This window comes from Palaemon carinicauda, chromosome 18 (assembly GCF_036898095.1).
Source record: "Palaemon carinicauda isolate YSFRI2023 chromosome 18, ASM3689809v2, whole genome shotgun sequence".
NCBI classification, from domain to species: Eukaryota; Metazoa; Arthropoda; class Malacostraca; order Decapoda; family Palaemonidae; genus Palaemon; species Palaemon carinicauda.
Genome location: NC_090742.1, coordinates 67,718,806 through 67,737,737, shown reverse-complemented (window position 1 = coordinate 67,737,737; position 18,932 = coordinate 67,718,806). Strand labels below are relative to the sequence as shown.

General features: G+C 44.8%; 1 protein-coding gene across 1 annotated transcript in view; it reads left to right on the top strand.

Moving 5' to 3' along the window:
- The window catches only part of LOC137657880 (putative leucine-rich repeat-containing protein DDB_G0290503), a 97,967-nt gene that overhangs the window by 32,327 nt on the left and 46,708 nt on the right, over nt 1–18,932 (top strand). Inside the window, exons 7-12 of the mRNA XM_068392489.1 lie at nt 7,197–7,342; nt 14,909–15,073; nt 15,286–15,396; nt 16,071–16,184; nt 16,913–17,033; nt 17,287–17,420. Of these exons, the coding sequence (XP_068248590.1) occupies nt 7,197–7,342; nt 14,909–15,073; nt 15,286–15,396; nt 16,071–16,184; nt 16,913–17,033; nt 17,287–17,420 (791 nt within the window). The remainder of the gene's footprint in view (nt 1–7,196; nt 7,343–14,908; nt 15,074–15,285; nt 15,397–16,070; nt 16,185–16,912; nt 17,034–17,286; nt 17,421–18,932) is intronic.

The window sequence follows — 18,932 nt, the reverse complement described above, 5'->3', positions numbered from 1 at the left end:
ACTTCTATATTAGCTTAGTTAGCTTTTGGAATTAATTTGATTAATTTTGGTGACGAGAGAGTATGAACTCTCGTTCACTTTTCATGGCCGACCCTTCCCTTAGACGGAAGTGTTGGTGTCTAAGAGAGTATAGACTCTTTTTCTTAATTTTGCTTAACAAAAGTTATAGATTTATTTTATATCTCTCCGCCTCTTATAGGCCTCTTCGATTAACTTCCTTTTATTATAAACTCATTAAAATTAATTTTTATATTTGTTTATATTCGACCTTCCTAATAGTAGGCGGTCTTTTACCGAAGTTAATAAACTTTGAGCCCGTCATTTCGGTTTTACCTGTTAACATATTATGCTATTTCCGCCACAGAGTTTGAAAGATTTTCTTTGACAGTCTCGTACTGTTTTCAAAGCTGAACTAACGTTTTGTTTTGTCTCTGCAGTTGTTGACGTTCAGAACGTTCAGCTTGCACTCTATCGTTACGATAGAGAAAGAATGTTCACGGTTTCACGTTGCAGTAAGAGTAACCGTGTCTAGCGTTTTGTTCATTCTTTCTTAACTTAATGGTTTTGATCCTAATAAAGGAACTTTTCAGTTTTTTTCCTTTAACAATAATATGTTTTAACGATATATATGATTGGGCTCTTCTCTCAGGTTCTAAGTCAAGAGAGAGAGAGAGAGAGAGAGAGATAGAGACGGAGGGAGAAAGAGGATAAACGTTTCATTCAAGCCTGCCAGGCGTACGAGTAACGTCGTTATCGTTTTTTTGCTTTTCTCCCTAGTCTCTTTAGGGGAAGAAACTAAACGTTTCTAGAGTGATCTAGTGTTTAGTCTCTTTCCAACCACTGAATTATCTTTCATTAGATTTTTCTGTTACATTGTAATTCTGTTTTCGCAATTACTAACTTTGAGAAAGGATAGAATTGCGTATTTCAGGTACAAACCACTTAAAGTTTCGAGTTCAGTGAAATAAGTGCATACAGAAATCAAAGTGATAAGTGATTAGTGCGTGAGGGTACTTTTGTGCGCGCCAGTCGTCCTCCCAGTCCGGGACCTCTTGCAAGCTCCCAAGCCCAGGGGAGAAGCAATGTCGAAGGGCATAAGGGTTCAGCAGGCCTTGATCGGCGCACAGAAGTATTCTCGGTGGTTGTGGGCGTGTCTTACCGAGACCGTCACTCCCACCCGCAGACGATTGAGCCCTTATTTTGCTCGTCTGCAGAAGAGATTAGGGGAGAAAATAAAGGCAGAGTAACGCTGGTCTCAGGTCTCAAGACTTCTTAAACGTTAAGTCCAGACCTATGCCAGACGTACGAAGTTAAAGTTCACAACCCGAATGCAGTCATTGGGTTAGCTCTGACTCTCCTCAGTCATCAGTTGATTACACTCCGCCTAAGAGGAGTAAGGTTCTGCCACAACAGATCTCTGCTGTTAAGGCTTTACCTCAGCAGAACTTAGTGTCTGCCGACCCCAAGTTAACTCTACTGCAGTCCATACAGTCACAACTTTCGGTCTTGATGCGTGAGTGTCGGGCTGAGAGTGTTGCACCTCCTCCTCCGCCTACACTCCCTCCACCTGTTCTCGCTCCGCCTGTGCTCGCCCAGCCTGCTGTGCTCGCCCAGCCTGCACCTGCTCCGCCTGGTCGCAGCACCATCTGCCAGGCGTACGATGTTGTGAACTCTACTACAGTCCATGCAAGCACAGCTTTCGGACTTGATGAGTGAGTGTCGGGCTGAGAGTGTTGCTCCTCCGCCTCCGCCTACACTCCCTCCTCCTACACTCGCTCCGCCTGATCACAGTACCATCTGCCAGGCGTACGATGTTGTGGACTCTACTACAGTCCATGCAAGCACAGCTTTCGGACTTGATGAGTGAGTGTCGGGCTGAGAGTGTTGCTCCTCCGCCTCCGCCTACACTCCCTCCTCCTACACTCGCTCCGCCTGATCACAGTACCATCTGCCAGGCGTATGATGTTGTGGACTCTACTACAGTCCATGCAAGCACAGCTTTCGGACTTGATGCGTGAGTGTCGGGCTGAGAGTGTTGCTCCTCCGCCTCCGCCTACACTCCCTCCACCTACACTCGCTCCGCCTGATCGCAGTACCACCTGCCAGCAGTTCCACCTGCCAGGCGTACGATGTTGAGACACGTGCTGAGTTTGCTGTTCCCTGTGGTGTTCAGCCTCCGCCTTTCTTAAGGCAACCTTTACATTGGGATCAGGAGGATTATACCTCTCTTCCTCCGCCTCCACTTGCTGCTCCACCAGTGATGCAACACTCGGTTGAGGTACAACAACCTCTCCCGTCCATGAGTCAGTTTCCTCAGCTCTTGCTGCAGCGAGCTCAACCCTCCATAAGGCAAGCACCACAACACCTTAGCCTTGCGCCTCAGGAGCCTCAGCTTGCGAGACATTTACCTTGTTCTGCGCAGCCTCTTCCTCATCGCGCTCCGCTCACACCACAGGAACTGGAACTTGCTACTCCGCTTCCGCCAACCGCTCAGCAAGCGCAACCCTTGGGTTCAACCACTCATGCTAGGAGTCAGCCTCCTCCACCCATGCGCCTTCCTTCTGCTTGTCTTTTATTCAGCCTTTGCAGACTGAGCCTCAGGTGTTCCCTCATCGGAGTCTTGAAGAGGAAACCACACTATTGTTGTTCCAGCTCGTTCTGACTCTGCTGTTCAGCATACCATGGTTTAAACCCCATGCAAGCATGCATAAAGCACTCTAGCACTGGTCATGGAATTTCTGAGAAATGTTAAACGCCATGCACACGCTCTGCTTTCCTTTCAGCAGGCTCTGCTTACAGCAGGCTCTGCTTACTACATGCTCAGCATTCAGCATGCTCTGCATTCAGCATGCTCTGCATACAACATGCTCTGCATTCAGCATGCTCTGCATACAACATGCTCTGCATACAGCATGCTCTGCATTCAGCATGCTCTGCATACAACATGCTCTACATACAGCATGCTCTGCATACAGCATACTCTGCATACATCATGCTCTGCATACCTTACCGCATGCTTCTCAACACATCTTGGGTTGTTGCCAACTCACTAGACTGTCAAGCAGTTTCATAACGTTGCCTTCTAGTCTGCTGCTTTGCACCAGTGAACCCTCACTCAGAGAACTTAGCTTTTCTAGGATAAGGTCCCTGTAGATGAGAAAGTTCTTTTCTCCCTCCTTCTGATATTCCCTTGAGGACTCTGTCATTTGGAGGGAGCCTTTAGCTGCATAACCTCTTATGGACTTTTATTTAAGCATAACATGCTTACAGGGAAGGTAATGGTTACACTTCAGCCGCTAATCCCGTCTGTTACCACACCTGCTCCCATAGACCTTGAGCTGTGTTGCATGACATGCAGTCCAAGCTTAGTCCTTGTTAGAGGATTTTTTGTTTACGGAGTCAATGTGTCACGGGGAAGACGTTCAACAACCAACAGAAGGGACTTGTTGTGACGCAGTGCGGCAACCTCAGCAACCCGTTAAGGAGTTGTCTGTACGACCCAGACAGTCTAGACAGATTCGGGTTGTCACTGTACTTCCTCGCTTGCCCATGATTGACAGTTTACAGACTGTGCAGCAGTATCATGATCTTGTGTCCGGCTCCGTCAGACGACTGGCTTTTAAGAGCTCCCTCAAGTCGTCGCTGTCTGGAGATTTTCAAATGGACTATGGATCTGACCAAGGAACTGGGCCTCCTGGTCAATTTTGAGGAGTCTCAGCTCGTTCCATCCCAGACCATTGTCTCCTTGGGTATGGATCTTCAGAGTCGAGCTTTTCGGACTTGTCCGTCGGCCCCAAGGATCTTCCAAGCCCTAGAATGCATCCAGAGCATGCTGAGAAGGAACCGATGCTTAGTCAGGCAGTGGATGAGTCTAACAGGGACACTTTCATCGCTGGCCCTGTTCATCGAGTTAGGGAGACTCCACCTCCGCCCCCTTCAGTATCATCTAGCTGCTCACTGGATAAAGGACATGACGCTAGAGACGGGCTCAGTTCCTGTTTCCGAAGAGATGAGGTCTACTCTAACGTGGTGGAAGAACAGCATTCTTCTCAAGGAAGGTCTACCTTTGGCTGTTCAGACCTCCGACCACCGTCTCTTCTCGGACGCATCGGACACGGGCTGGGGTGCGACACTGGACGGACAGGAATGCTCGGGAACATGGAATCAGGAGCAAAGAACACTTCACATCTATTGCAAGGAGTTGTTGGCAGTTCATTTGGCCTTGATAAACTTCAAGTCCCTCCAGCTTAACAAGGTGGTGGAGGTGAACTCCGACTACACCACAGCCTTGGCTTACATCTCCAAGCAGGGAGGGACTCATTCGAGGAAGTTGTTCGAGATCGCAAGGGACCTCCTCATTTGGTCAAAAGATCGAAAGCTCACGCTGGTAACGAGGCTCATTCAGGGCGATATGAATGTCATGGCAGATCGCCTCAGCCGGAAGGGTCAGGTCTTCCCCACAGAGTGGACCCTTCACAAGAATGTTTGCAGCAGACTTTGGGCCCTGTGGGGTCAGCCAACCATAGATCTATTCGCTACCTCGATGACCAAGAGGCTCCTCTTGTATTGTTCTCCGATTCCAGACCCAGCAGCAGTTCGCGTGGATGCCTTTCTGCTGGATTGGTCCCATCTCAACCTGTATGCATTCCCGCCGTTCAAGATTGTCAACAGGGTACTTCAGAAGTTCGCCTCTCACAAAGGGACACGGCTGACGTTGGTTGCTCCCCTCTGGCCCGCGAGAGAATGGTTCACTGAGGTACTGCAATGGCTGGTCGACGTTCCCAGGACTCTTCCTCCTAGAGTGGACCTTCTGCGTCAACCTCACGTAAAGAAGGTACACCCAACCTCCACGCTCTTCGTCTGACTGCCTTCAGACTATCGAAAGACTCTCAAAAGCTAGAGGCTTTTCGAAGGAGGCAGCCAGAGCGATTGCCAGAGCAAGGACGACATCCACTCTCAGAGTCTATCGGTCTTAATGGGAAGTCTTCCGAAGCTGGTGCAAGGCCAATGCAGTTTTCCTCAACCAGTACCAATGTAACCCAGATTGCTGACTTCCTGTTACATCTAAGGAACGTAAGATCCCTATCAGCTCCTACGATCAAGGGTTACAGAAGTTTGTTGGCAGCGGTTTTCCGCCACAGAGGCTTGGATCTTTCCTCCAACAAAGATCTACAGGACCTCCTTAGGTCTTTTGAGACCTCAAAGGAACGTCGGTTGTCCACTCCAGGCTGGAATCTAGACGTGGTCCTAAGGTTCCTAATGTCATCAGGATTTGAACCGCTCCAATCAGCCTCTTTTAAGGACCTCACATTAAAAACTCTTTTCCTCGTGTGCTTAGCAACAGGTAAAAGAGTAAGTGAGATCCACGCCTTCAGCAGGAACATAGGTTTCACATCTGAAACGGCTACATGTTCCTTGCAGCTCGGTTTTTTGGCTAAAAACGAGCTTCCTTCCCGTCCTTGGCCTAAGTCGTTCGAGATCCCAAGCCTGTCCAACATGGTGGGGAACGAACTGGAGAGAGTACTTTGCCCAGTTAGAGCTCTTAAGTACTATCTAAGAAGGTCAAACCATTACGAGGACAATCAGAAGCCTTATGGTGTGCTATCAAGAAGCCTTCTCTACCAATGTCTAAGAACTCAGTTTCTTACTACATCAGGCTTCTGATTAGAGAAGCAAATTCTCATCTGAAGGAAGAAGACCTTGCTTTGCTGAAGGTAAGGACACATGAAGTGAGAGCTGTGGCTACTTCAGTGGCCTTCAAACAGAACCGTTCTCTGCAGAGTGTTATGGATGCAACCTATTGGAGAAACAAGTCAGTGTTCGCATCATTCTATCTCAAAGATGTCCAGTCTCTTTACGAGTACTGCTACACCCTGGGTCCATTCGTAGCAACGAATGCAGTAGTAGGCGAGGGCTCAGCCACTACATTCCCATAATCCCATAACTTTTTAACCTTTCTCTTGAATACTTTTTATGGGTTGTACGGTCGGCTAAGAAGCCTTCCACATCCTTGTTGATTTGGCGGGTGGTCAATTCTTTCTTGAGAAGCGCCAAGGTTATAGGTTGTGATGAGGTCCTTTAGTATGGGTTGCAGCCCTGTATACTTTAGCACCTTTGAGTTGATTCAGCCTCCCAAGAGGAACGCTGCGCTCAGTAAGGAAGACGATCTTATTAAAGGCAGAGTAACGGTTCAAGTCGACTTCCTTACCAGGTACTTATTATTTCATTGTTATTGTGGATAACTGATTATATGAAATATGGGATACTTAGCTATCCTTTAATCTTGTACACTGGTTTTCACCCACCCCCCTGGGTGTGAATCAGCTACATGATTATCGGGTAAGTTTAATATTGAAAAATGTTATTTTTATTAATAAAATAAATTTTTGAATATACTTACCCGATAATCATGATTTAATCGACCCTCCCTTCCTCCCCATAGAGAACCAGTGGACCGAGGAATAATTGAGGAGGTGTCAACAAGAAGTACTTGAGTACCTGGCCACAGGTGGCGCTGGTAAATACACCCCCTTCTAGTATTGTGATAGCTGGCGTATCCCTCCATAGAATTCTGTCGGGCAACGGAGTTGACAGCTACATGATTATCGGGTAAGTATATTCAAAAATTTATTTTATTAATAAAAATAACATTTTATTTTCTTTCAAAGTGACTGGTTTAGTTTAAAAGTGCAACATCTCTTCAGATAGTTCCTCATTTATATTATAATGAATGTTAAAAAGTGACACCTTAGAATTTTACTGACAAACATTTCAACAATGAGCCTCCATTTGACCAGTCATAATTAGCTTTGTTATCTGATATAGATGTGTACCATTGGCACTTAGAAATAACAGACTTTAAGCAATTCTGACCCGGGGCAGAAATAGAATTCTTTAAAGGATTAGTTGTAGTCAATAAAACAAAGTAATATTGGTGTCAGTGATGCTATATTACAGAGGCCAAATAACTCATTAATATAAGGTAATCTTCCAATTTGTGTATCATCAAGAATATATATTTTTTCTCAACAAAATCATGAAATAGCTATTACTGATACAGCTACAACTCATTAAACCATTGTAGAGTTTATTTGTTGTTAATAACTTTGATATTCAAACTTGAACTGTTTCTGATTTGTTTTTTATTGATTATTTTCATGGCTATCATGTAAATATACTGTATATTTATATTTTAGGTGCAGGCACTGGAATCCACTTTCTTAGAACTACAGACTGACAATGCAGCTGTTGAAAAGACAGCATCCTCTATTTTACAAGAAATAGAAGAAACTTTATCATCATGTGGTCTTCATCACATGATTGCTGTTACATCACCCAGAAGGTATGTGAATTTAATATGTTTTTGTTGTAATCTTGCAATAAGATCACCAAAAACTTATTTTCAATATTAAACTTAGCCGGTGATTATATAAGCTGCAGCTCTGCTGCCCGACAGAAAAACTCTACGGTCAAAATACGCCAGCGATCGCTATGCAGGAGGGGGTGTACATCAACAGCGCCATCTGTCGAGCAGGTACTTAGTACTCCATGTAAACAAAGAACCAATTTTCTCTCTGTCGTGCCACCGGCAAGACCTACTAAATTCGCTGTTGCTTACTGGATTGGTTTTCACAGATTTTGGTGAAGTACACATTTCTAGTTATTAGCTTTCGCTTTGCAGAGGTTATCTTCAATACATCCTTGCATTCTTTTATTGATTTTTGGATTATTTGTTGACGACTTGGATAGATTTTGAATTCCCCTTTGACTAATTCAAGATGGCTGACCCTTCTCAAGTCCCTAAATACAGAAAGTGTAGTGCTAGGGACTGTTCAAGGCGTCTTCCGAAGGCCTCTATCGATCCGCACACCGTTTGTTCCAATTGTCGGGATAAAACCTGTCAATTGGAAGATCGATGTGAGGAATGCGTTGGGCTTTCGGAATTCGATTTTCTCGAATTCCTGAAATATTCACGTAGGCTAGAGAGAGATAGAGTCAGGAGAAGTTCATCTCGCTCCGTTGATATTTCCTCTCCTCATGCCCCACAACCTATTCCTTCCCCTGTAGTGGTTGCTCCTGATCCCCCGTCTAGCACTCAACAACCTTCGATGGCAGATATGATGCGTGCCATCCAGGCTCTGGGTGAGAGAGTCGAATCATTGGCGAGTGACCGTAACCAACTCATGGCAGACGTCAAAGAGTTGAAGGGTAAGAGTGCAGTGGGTAGTGACAAAGTGAGTGGTAGTGTTGTGGAAAGTGTTAGTGTTGCGCTTGAGGGTGCGTCTGTTCGTGCCTGTCGTCCTCCCAGTCCGGGACCTCTTGCAAGCTCCCAAGCCCAGGGGAGAAGCAATGTCGTACGACCAAAGGGTTCGACAGGCTTTAATCAGCGGACAGACGTTCCCTCCGTGGTTTCGGACGTATCTTACCAAGATCGCCCCACCCACAAGAAGATGAGAGCCCATTTATTCCTCGTCTGCGGAAGATGTTTCTCGGAAGAAACAATGGACCAAGGTCTCACGGCCTCTTAAACGCAAGTCGGTCCCTTCCGCGCAAGTCCAACGGCCCAGCTGTAGCCACTGGGTCAGTTCGGACTCGCTGCAGTCTTCCGATGACGGCACACCTCCTAAGAGAGGCAAAGCGGTACCGCAACAGGCAGTAACACCGTCTGTTGCCGCACCTGCTACTGTAGACCCTAAGTGGTCTTTGCTGCAGACCATGCAGACGCAGTTAACGTCATTAATGCAGGACTTTCGTGCGGAGAAGGTTGACGCTGCACCACCCGTTAGCCTACAACCAACCACGGTTGTGCGTCCAGTGGATGCTGAGGCTACCTTCTCCCGCACTCCAGCTGTGAGAGTCCCGCCACCCATGCCCAGTGTACCCTGCCAGCCGCATGTTGACGTTCAGCGACGCACGGAACCCTCCGTTGACGTTCGCGAGTTACAACAACAACCTAAGTTGTTTTGTTTTGACGCGGTGCGTCAACCTCCGCAACCCAGTGTGGTTACCGCTACTCGCCCACAGCAGACTAGACAGTCAGGAGTAGACGCTTTGCGCCCTCGCGCTGCTATGGTTGTTGCCAGCTCACAGACTGGCCAACAGTTCCATGACGTTGCGTCCAGTGCAGTCACGCATGCACCCGTGCTGCCGGACTCAGCTGACCAGCCAATTCCTACTCCTTTGCCGCTTCCTCCTCAGTATTCAGACGATGGACTCTCTGATGATGACGACGCTGCACACTTTGACGACCCGCATACGGACATCGACGAACCCAAGACCACGCCTCCCTCCTTGGACTTTAGGAAAGTTCTTGCACTGTTCAAGGAGATGTATCCTGATCAGTTTGTTTCTGCAGCCCCACGCTCTCCTCCATCTGAGTTCGCTTTAGGCACGCAGTCATCCGCGCCTGCCTTTACGAAGCTCGTCCTCGCCCGCTCGTCTAAGAGAGCTTTAAGAGTGTTGGGAGATTGGATGCAGTCCAAAAAGCACCTTGGGAAGACAGCATTCTTGTTCCCCCTGCGAAACTCGCTTCCAGATCGAGCGTCTGGTATGCCACGGGAGAAGTTCTCGGCTTGGGAGTTCCTGCCTCTGCCCAGGGCGACTTCTCAAGTCTAGTAGACTCTCCCCGCAGGCTAGCCATGAGACGCTCCAAGATTTGTTGGACTCCTTCAGACTTAGACCATCTGATGAAAGGAGTGTTCAGAGCCTTCGAGGTTTTTAACTTTTTGGATTGGTGTTTGGGAGCGTTGAGCAGGAAGACCTCCCCTTCTGACAAGGAAACTTCCATGCTCATTATGTCCTGCATGGACAAGGCCATACGGACGGTTCCAGTGAGCTTGCGGCTTCGTTCGTTTCCGGGGTCCTCAAGAAACGGGAAAACCTTTGCTCCTTCTTGTCAGCTGGAGTAACACAATGTCAGAGATCGGAACTTATGTTTGCCCCTCTATCAAAGTGCCTTTTCCCAGAGGAGTTGATCAAGGAGATTGCTGCCTCCTTGATTCAAAAAGACACGCATGACCTGGTTGGGTCATCTGCCCGCAAAGCCACCCCTTTGCCTCCCGTGTCTAGACCCAGGATGGACACTCCAGCGTCCAGATTCATTCCGCCCTTTCGTGGCAGAGCCTCCAGCAGAGGAGGTGCTCGTGCCGAAGGGAGACGTGGAATTAAGAAGAAAGGTACCAAGTCCTTTAAAGGCAGAGTCTGACTGCCACCTTCTTCAGACAGCAGTGGGAGCCAGACTCAAGAACTACTGGCAGTCCTGGGAGAACAGGGGCGCAGATGCACAATCTGTGAAGTTGCTCAGAGAAGGGTACAAGATCCCGTTTATGCGCAAGCCCCCTCTAGCAACGTCTCCCATCGACCTCTCTCCCAGGTACAGAGAGGAGGACAAGAGACTAGCTTTGAAGCAAGAGGTGTCTCTCTTACTAGAAAAGGGAGCGGTAGTCAAAGTCCGGGACCATCAATCCCCGGGCTTCTACAACCGTCTCTTCTTAGTGGTAAAGAAGACAGGAGGGTGGAGACCGGTGCTAGACGTCAGTGCTCTGAATGTCTTTGTCACAAAGCAGACGTTCGCCATGGAGACGACAAAGTCTGTGCTAGCAGCGGTCAGGAAGGAAGACTGGATGGTCTCTTTAGACCTAAAGGACGCTTACTTTCACGTCCCCATCCACCCAGATTCCCAACCTTTTCTAAGGTTCGTTTACGGGAAGGTTGTCTACCAGTTTCAAGCCCTGTGCTTTGGCCTAAGCACGGCGCCTCTTGTCTTTACGAAACTGATGAGTTATATTGCCAAATTCCTGCATTTAGCGGACATCAGAGCCTCCCTCTATTTGGACGACTGGCTTCTAAGAGCTTCTTCCAGTCGTCGCTGTCTGGAGAATCTAAAGTGGACTCTAGATCTGACCAAGGAATTGGGTCTCCTGGTCAATATGGAAAAGTCCCAACTGGTCCCATCCCAAACTATAGTGTACTTAGGGATGGAGATTCACAGTCAAGCTTTTCGGGCTTTTCCGTCGGCCCCCAGAACAAGTCAAGCCCTAGGATGCATCCAGAACATGCTAAAGAAGGACCGATGTTCAGTCAGACAGTGGATGAGTCTGATAGGGACGCTTTCATCCCTGGACCAGTTCATTGCGTTAGGGAGACTGCACCTCCGTCCCCTTCAATTTCACCTAGCTGTTCACTGGAGAAAGGACAAGACGCTAGAAGCGGTCTCGATCCCCATTTCCGAGAAGATGAAGTCATCACTGACTTGGTGGAAGGACAACATCTACCTCAGAGAGGGTCTGCCCCTGGCTGTTCAGACCCCCAACCACGTTCTCTTCTCGGACGCATCGGACACGGGCTGGGGTGCGACATTAGACGGTCGGGAATGCTCGGGAACTTGGAACTCGAATCAAAGAGCGTTACATATCAACTGCAAGGAGCTACTGGCAGTTCATCTGGCCTTGAAAAGCTTCAAGTCCCTCCTTCTAGGCAAGGTGGTGGAGGTGAACTCAGACAACACCACGGCCTTGGCGTACATCTCCAAGCAAGGAGGGACCCATTCTATGACGTTGTACGAGATCGCAAGGGACCTCCTCACCTGGTCAAGAGATCTAAACCTGTCTCTAGTAACGAGGTTCATTCAAGGCAACATGAATGTCATGGCGGACTGCCTCAGTCGGAAGGGTCAAATCATCCCAACAGAATGGACCCTTCACAAGAATGTGTGCAAGAGACTATGGGCCACATGGGGCCAACCTACCATAGATCTCTTTGCAACCTCGATGACCAAGAGGCTCCCAAATTATTGCTCGCCAATCCCGGACCCAGCAGCAGTTCATATAGATGCTTTTCTACTGGATTGGTCCCATCTAGACCTTTATGCATTCCCCCCGTTCAGGATTGTCAACAAGGTACTGCAGAAGTTCGCCTCTCACGAAGGGACAAGGTTGACGTTAGTTGCTCCCCTCTGGCCCGCGAGAGAATGGTTCACCGAGGTACTTCAATGGCTGGTGGACGTTCCCAGAACTCTTCCTCTAAGAGTGGACCTTCTACGTCAGCCACACGTAAAGAAGGTACACCCAAGCCTCCACGCTCTTCGTCTGACTGCCTTCAGACTATCGAAAGACTCTCGAGAGCTAGAGGCTTTTCGAAGGAGGCAGCCAGGGCGATTGCTAGAGCAAGGAGGACATCCACTCTTAGAGTCTACCAGTCGAAGTGGGAAGTCTTCCGAAGCTGGTGCAAGTCGGTATCAGTATCCTCAACCAGTACCTCTGTAACCCAAATAGCTGACTTCCTATTATACCTGAGGAAGGAAAGATCTCTTTCAGCTCCCACAATCAAAGGTTACAGAAGCATGTTGGCAGCAGTCTTCCGTCACAGAGGCTTAGATCTTTCTAACAACAAAGATCTACAGGACCTCCTTAAGTCTTTTGAGACCTCGAAGGAGCGTCGTTTGGCCACACCAGGTTGGAATTTAGACGTGGTACTAAGATTCCTTATGTCAGAAAGGTTCGAGCCACTACAATCAGCCTCCTTTAAAGATCTCACTTTAAAGACACTTTTCCTCGTCTGCTTAGCAACAGCTAAAAGAGTCAGTGAGATACACGCCTTCAGCAGGAACATCGGATTTTCATCTGAAACGGCTACATGTTCTTTACAGCTTGGTTTTCTAGCCAAAAACGAACTACCTTCTCGTCCTTGGCCGAAATCGTTCGATATTCCAAGCCTTTCTAATTTGGTTGGAAATGAACTAGAAAGAGTGTTATGCCCTGTTAGAGCTCTTAAGTTCTATTTAAGACGAACTAAACCTTTACGAGGACAGTCAGAAGCTTTATGGTGTGCTATTAAGAAACCTTCTTTACCTATGTCAAAGAATGCAGTTTCCTATTATATCAGACTGTTGATACGAGAAGCTCATTCCCATCTGAATGAGGAAGACCATGCTTTGCTGAAGGTAAGGACACATGAAGTTAGAGCTGTCGCAACTTCAGTGGCCTTTAAACAAAATAGATCTCTGCAGAGTATAATGGACGCAACCTATTGGAGAAGCAAGTCAGTGTTCGCGTCTTTTTATCTTAAAGATGTCCAGTCTCTTTACGAGAACTGCTACACCCTGGGACCATTCGTAGCAGCGAGTGTAGTAGTGGGTGAGGGCTCAACCACTACATTCCCCTAATTCCATAACCTTTTTAATCTTTCTCTTGAAATGTTTTTTTATTGTTGTTTTTTGGGTTGTCCGGAAGGCTAAGAAGCCTTTCGCATCCTGGTTGATTTGGCGGGTGGTCAAATTCTTTTCTTGAGAAGCGCCTAGATTAGAGGTTTTGATGAGGTCCTTTAGTATGGGTTGCAACCCTTGATACTTCAGCTCCTAGGAGTCGCTCAGCATCCTAAGAGGATCGCGAGGCTCAGTAAGGAAAACGTACTTAAAAAGGCAGAGTAATTGTTCAAGTCGACTTCCTTACCAGGTACTTATTTATTTTATGTTTGTTATTTTGAATAACTGCTAAAATGAAATACAAAATACTTAGCTCATAATAATGTAAACATATAATGCTGGTCTCTACCCACCCCCCTGGGTGTGAATCAGCTTATATAATCACCGGCTAAGTTTAATATTGAAAAATGTTATTTTTATTAATAAAATAAATTTTTGAAGATACTTACCCGGTGATTATATATTAAAGGACCCTCCCTTCCTCCCCAATAGAGACCCAGTGGACCGAGGAGAAAATTGGTTCTTTGTTTACATGGAGTACTAAGTACCTGCTCGACAGATGGCGCTGTTGATGTACACCCCCTCCTGCATAGCGATCGCTGGCGTATTTTGACCGTAGAGTTTTTCTGTCGGGCAGCAGAGCTGCAGCTTATATAATCACCGGGTAAGTATATTCAAAAATTTATTTTATTAATAAAAATAACATTTTAGGAGAGAGAGAGAGAGAGAGAGAGAGAGAGAGAGAGAGAGAGAGAGAGAGAGAGAGAGAGAGAGAGAGAGAGAGAGAGAGAGAGAGAGAGAGAGAGAGAGAGAGAGAGAGAGAGAATATGTGTGGGATTTTACCCCTCCTCTCTTTTTATGGTATTCAAGTGTTATAATAGAAAAAGTTATGTACTCTCTCTCTCTCTCTCTCTCTCTCTCTCTCTCTCTCTCTCTCTCTCTCTCTCTCTCTCTCTCTCTCTCTCTCTCTCTAACACTATCACCATCACTACCATAGGAGACGTCCTGTCACTAACAACATATACAATCTCTCTCTCTCTCTCTCTCTCTCTCTCTCTCTCTCTCTCTCTCTCTCTCTCTCTCTCTCTCTCTCTCTCTCTCTCTCTCTCTCCACCCTAGCTGCAACCTACAATGGTTGGCTGACAGCTTGGTACCCAATTTACTGCTTAGGTGAACAGGAGCGTTCTCAGTTTTTAGGAATGAGCCCATCTGTTTCCACCTCATTTAAAAGAGAGAGAGAGGTAATCTCTTTATTTTTCAGAAGTTAAATGTACTTGAATGACTATGATTAGCTTTTTGCCAATACTTTTCTGATGTAGCTTAATTTTTCTGTTTTTGTAATTGGATTCAAATTCTTTAGTTTTTTCCCTCATCTGTTTTCTTTCTTACGCTGTCAACTCAACTTATTGAAGTGTAAGTTGTATTAAGTGTGGCTTGGATTTCATACAGTATTTACCCTAAACTAGTATGCTATCTAACTGTGACATTCCTATAATAATATGATTTATCCACCTTTGTTTCTTGCTTCTGATGTGAAATTATTTTGGAATTACCATAAGGATTAAAAAATTGTGAATGGAATTAAGAACATGGGAGGCAAGGTTCAAGATTTTCAAGTTTGGCTGTTTATGGTCAATTTTCTTTGGAAGCATATTCTTTCAGTCCATGCCTTGTCAGTTTGTATTGAAATATGTGGAGTACTTGCAGGCGGAGTGTAGGGAGAACATTAGAAGATGCAGAATCAGCTTTGGTGTTACTTCTGGGAGAGTTGAGTAGAAAAGTGGCTCACAGCAAAAATCTTGAACATGAGTTGCAATGTCAAGAACAGGAAAGAGAAACTTTACAGAAAATGGTGACTGAACATGAAGCAAGGTTAGAATCTATGTAGTTTTATTTTAACTATCAGAAATAAGACAAAATTTCTTGTGTTTATATTAAACAATATTTATTACATATTCTGATCTTGCTTATTTTATGGTGTCTTTTAAGGACATATACTTAATTATTCTAATAGTTTTTCTTAATCTATGAATATCTAAAATGTTTGAATCTCCACAGCAGTTCGATAATTTTTCACCTTGCAGGCTGTTGGGTCTGCAGAGAAACCTTGACATCACTAAAGAATGGGGCAACTCGGAAATAGCAACCCTAAAGCATTGTCTGGCTCAAGCTGAAGCAAATGCTACAGAGATACTGTAAGTGATTGCTCCCAGAATAAGAATTTTTCAATTAGATTAACCCTTTTACCCCCAGGATATTTGGAACGTTGCAACCTTTAACACCCAGGGGTTATTTTTTTTCAAGCACATTTTGCAGTATATTTTGTTTTTAAATTGCTCTAACAGCCTTAATTTTTGTCATAGAGAGGTCAGGTTGGTCTCATTCTCTTGGAAAATGCCTAAAGTTTCTCAAAAAATTATCAAAAATATGCAAAAAAAAAAAAAAAAAATGCAAATAGCAGTTTATTGCAAGGACGTACCGGTACGTCCATGGGGGTAAAGGGATGAGTTTTGTGAAACGTACCTGTATGTCCTTTGGGGGTAAAAGGGTTAAGCTATGTTAAGCCTTCTAGTATTATGGCAATCTATTATTTTGATTGATAAATGAAATGAAGCTCAAGATTGAGTATGCCTTTAATATATTATACCATGCTCATAATTGCAGTTCTGTAAGTTTAAACATTCCATTGATGAAATGATATTTTGTGATAGTTTTAAAAGACTGGCTTGTATACATCACAAAATTTACAAACTGACTGATGTGTTTACTTCTACAGTAAGAGGTTATTTACATTAAAAGACTGACTTTTATACATAAAAAATTTCTTAAACTTCTAGTACAAAAGTATAGTTTAAAAGTTATTTTTTAGGTTGGACAAAGAAAGGGCATCAGAAATGTTGAAGAAGCAGGATCAAGAGGATAAGAAGACTATTAAGAAACTTCAAAAGCAGCTAATAGATGCCCAGCATTCATCTGATTCAAAGTAAGTTATTCGGTCTATTCATAATCTTATCGCTGAAGTTCATTACAGCATTGGTTACTGCAGTCTGTTTAGTTTGCACCAAAAGATCATTAACTTTTTACAAACGCGTGTGGTTATCACGGTGCTAGAAAAGAAATGAGGGAAGAAGCGTGGGTAGTGGTGGGGGTGGGGGGGGTGGGGCGGTAGCCGTGGTAGCGGGCAGTAGTCGGATGTAGAACGGCACCTCGTAGTATCGGGGGATATTGAGGAAGGAGAAGACTTAATTGGTAAGGGACCTCTGGTAGTGGTTCTAACACGCCCCAGTTTCTATACCGCCACCCTATAAGGGTGAGCGAGCTGGATTTATTCCTGGCCTTCCATGCAACTTTTTTCTCTGGTATATTTAACAGTATTTATACGTTAGAAATGGTGCTATAAGGAGCATTTCACTGAGCGACACAGGTCCCTCGCCCAGAAATAGATTTTTCCTTCGTCAAAATCCCTTTTATAATTTCAATAAAATAGCATTTCATTTGTCCTAATGTTTGGCTAGACCCTCAAAATTTGGTTTAAAATTAATTCAGCAATCTAATTTATTGCCAAAGGCTTACTCAAAATTAATATGACTAATGAGTGGGAATTTGGGATAATTATTATTTACATGTATGTGACTTTCACTGATAGTTCTGTATTTTGAAATTAAAATTTTCTCTACATCTGCATAATACCTATTTTTCTTTACTTTTCAGAGTTTCTCAGTTAGAGAATTGCATACAAGAATTAACTAAAGAAAACCTGAATCTTGAGTCATCGCTACAGGAAATCAGAAATAATTACTGCATTCAAGAACAGCAGTTGAATTTAATGACTGTAAGTAAAGTACAGTATAATCATTTCTATGTAGATTCTTAGTTCCTTAATGGTATTTTCCAGACCAAATTTCTGTGTTCCCTATATAGTACAGTATAAGCTTATTTCTATAGTATAAATATTTTCAGTCCGGTAATTACATTTTATGAATGCGTGGAATTAAGTAGTATGGAATATTTGGGATTATATTTAGAAATTAATGTGGCACATGTTTGTACTGTACCAAGGTATCCTTTTCTCCCTCGTGTAATAGGAAGAACACATGATGCTGGTAGCTGGCCTGCGATCCACAATTAAGCACCAACAGGCTGATGCTGAAAAGCTACGGCAGCAAATGGAAGAGTCCTTAAATGAAATGAAGACTTCAGTTCTTCACTACAAGAATTTGTAAGTTTGAGAATAGTTTCTTTGTTTGCAACACTTTTACAATAGTATTTTTATTGTTGTCTTACCATGTTATTTCAAAGTGCATTTAATTTTATAGAACGTTTGCCTATACAGTACTTTAAGTAAAACCATAAGTGTACAACACCTATGCCGAATTACTAGGAATAATGATCGAAGCCGTAATTAGAGTTCAGGGGAGACTTCTGTCCCAGTTTTGTGAGTCCAAAGTGCAAGTTGTACTTTCAACTTATGTATAATCCATAGAAAACTTGCAGTCAGCGATGGTTAGACTTGAATAATTGCTCTTTTTGGTGAACTTAATTTTTTACTGCATGACCAAATGAGCTGATCCTCCTCTGCAGCTGATATCTTCCCATAAAAATAGAGTTTAAAGTGGAATAGCGGCAAACTTTTACCGTTTTTGCCTTTAAATAGAAACGAGTCATCATTACTGGATTTTGCTTACCAAAGTACCCAACTCTACAAACTTCTTTTTTGTCAAGGAACTTATTAGGAGCTTCAGAAGATTCGTAGCTTATTTGGTGATCTCCTAGATGAGACTTAATCATGACTTCAGACAGTTCATAAGGAATCTTACATAGTGTGAAGGTAATGGCATGGATGGACTATGAACTGAAATAACTCAAATGAAATGGATCAAAGATTACGAGATAGAAGAAAGCAGGAAAAAAACTCTACCAAGGAAAAAGCTGGCATAAATTATTTATGATCATGATTATAATTACTTTGATGACACTTTTTGTAAATTTCTGTGTAATAATAATTGTTGCAAAACTTATTTGTTCCTTAACCGAAATACAAACCACGCTATTTACATTGGGTTTACCTTTTAGCGTAGCTGAAATGACAAGCTAATAGTTTTTAACGAGGGTTAATTACCCCCACGCTAGTTAGCGGGGGGTAGGGGAAGGGTAGCTTGCTACCCCTCCCCCCCCACACACCGGTGATTTGCTTCACTTCACTTTTGGCTGCGGCTGTCCATCGTCCTCGTTGACAGCCTTTAATCTTTTTTCTGCTTTTTCTCTACAGTGTGTGTGTGTGTGTTAGAAGTTGACCACCTTTATTTTTGCAATGCGTATGTGCCCTGGAATTGCCGGCCGCCCTTGTGGTACCTTTATCTCGGCCACGGATACGGATCCTCACACCCTTTGCCCGCAGTGTCGAGGCAGACTGTGTGATCAGGAAACTATGGGTAGTGAGTGTAGGGAGTGGTCGGCCTCCCAGTGGGAGAGGTTTGGCCGCCGGCGTAAGAAGAAGTCCAAGAGAGACCGTTCTCCTTCCAGGGTTGCCTTGAAGGAGGAAGGTTCTCGGGACTCTTCTTTCGCCGCCCAAACCTCCTCCGAAGCTCCCCCTCGTTCGGCTCCTAAGGAGAGTCAGCCGAGTGGTAGTGCAGGCCCTAGTTCTGTTTCCCGACCTTGGGTGGGGGGAGAGGGCGTCGCCTCCCATAGCGGGGCGGTTCTCCCTCCTCCTCCGGGGGAGGTTATTGATGAA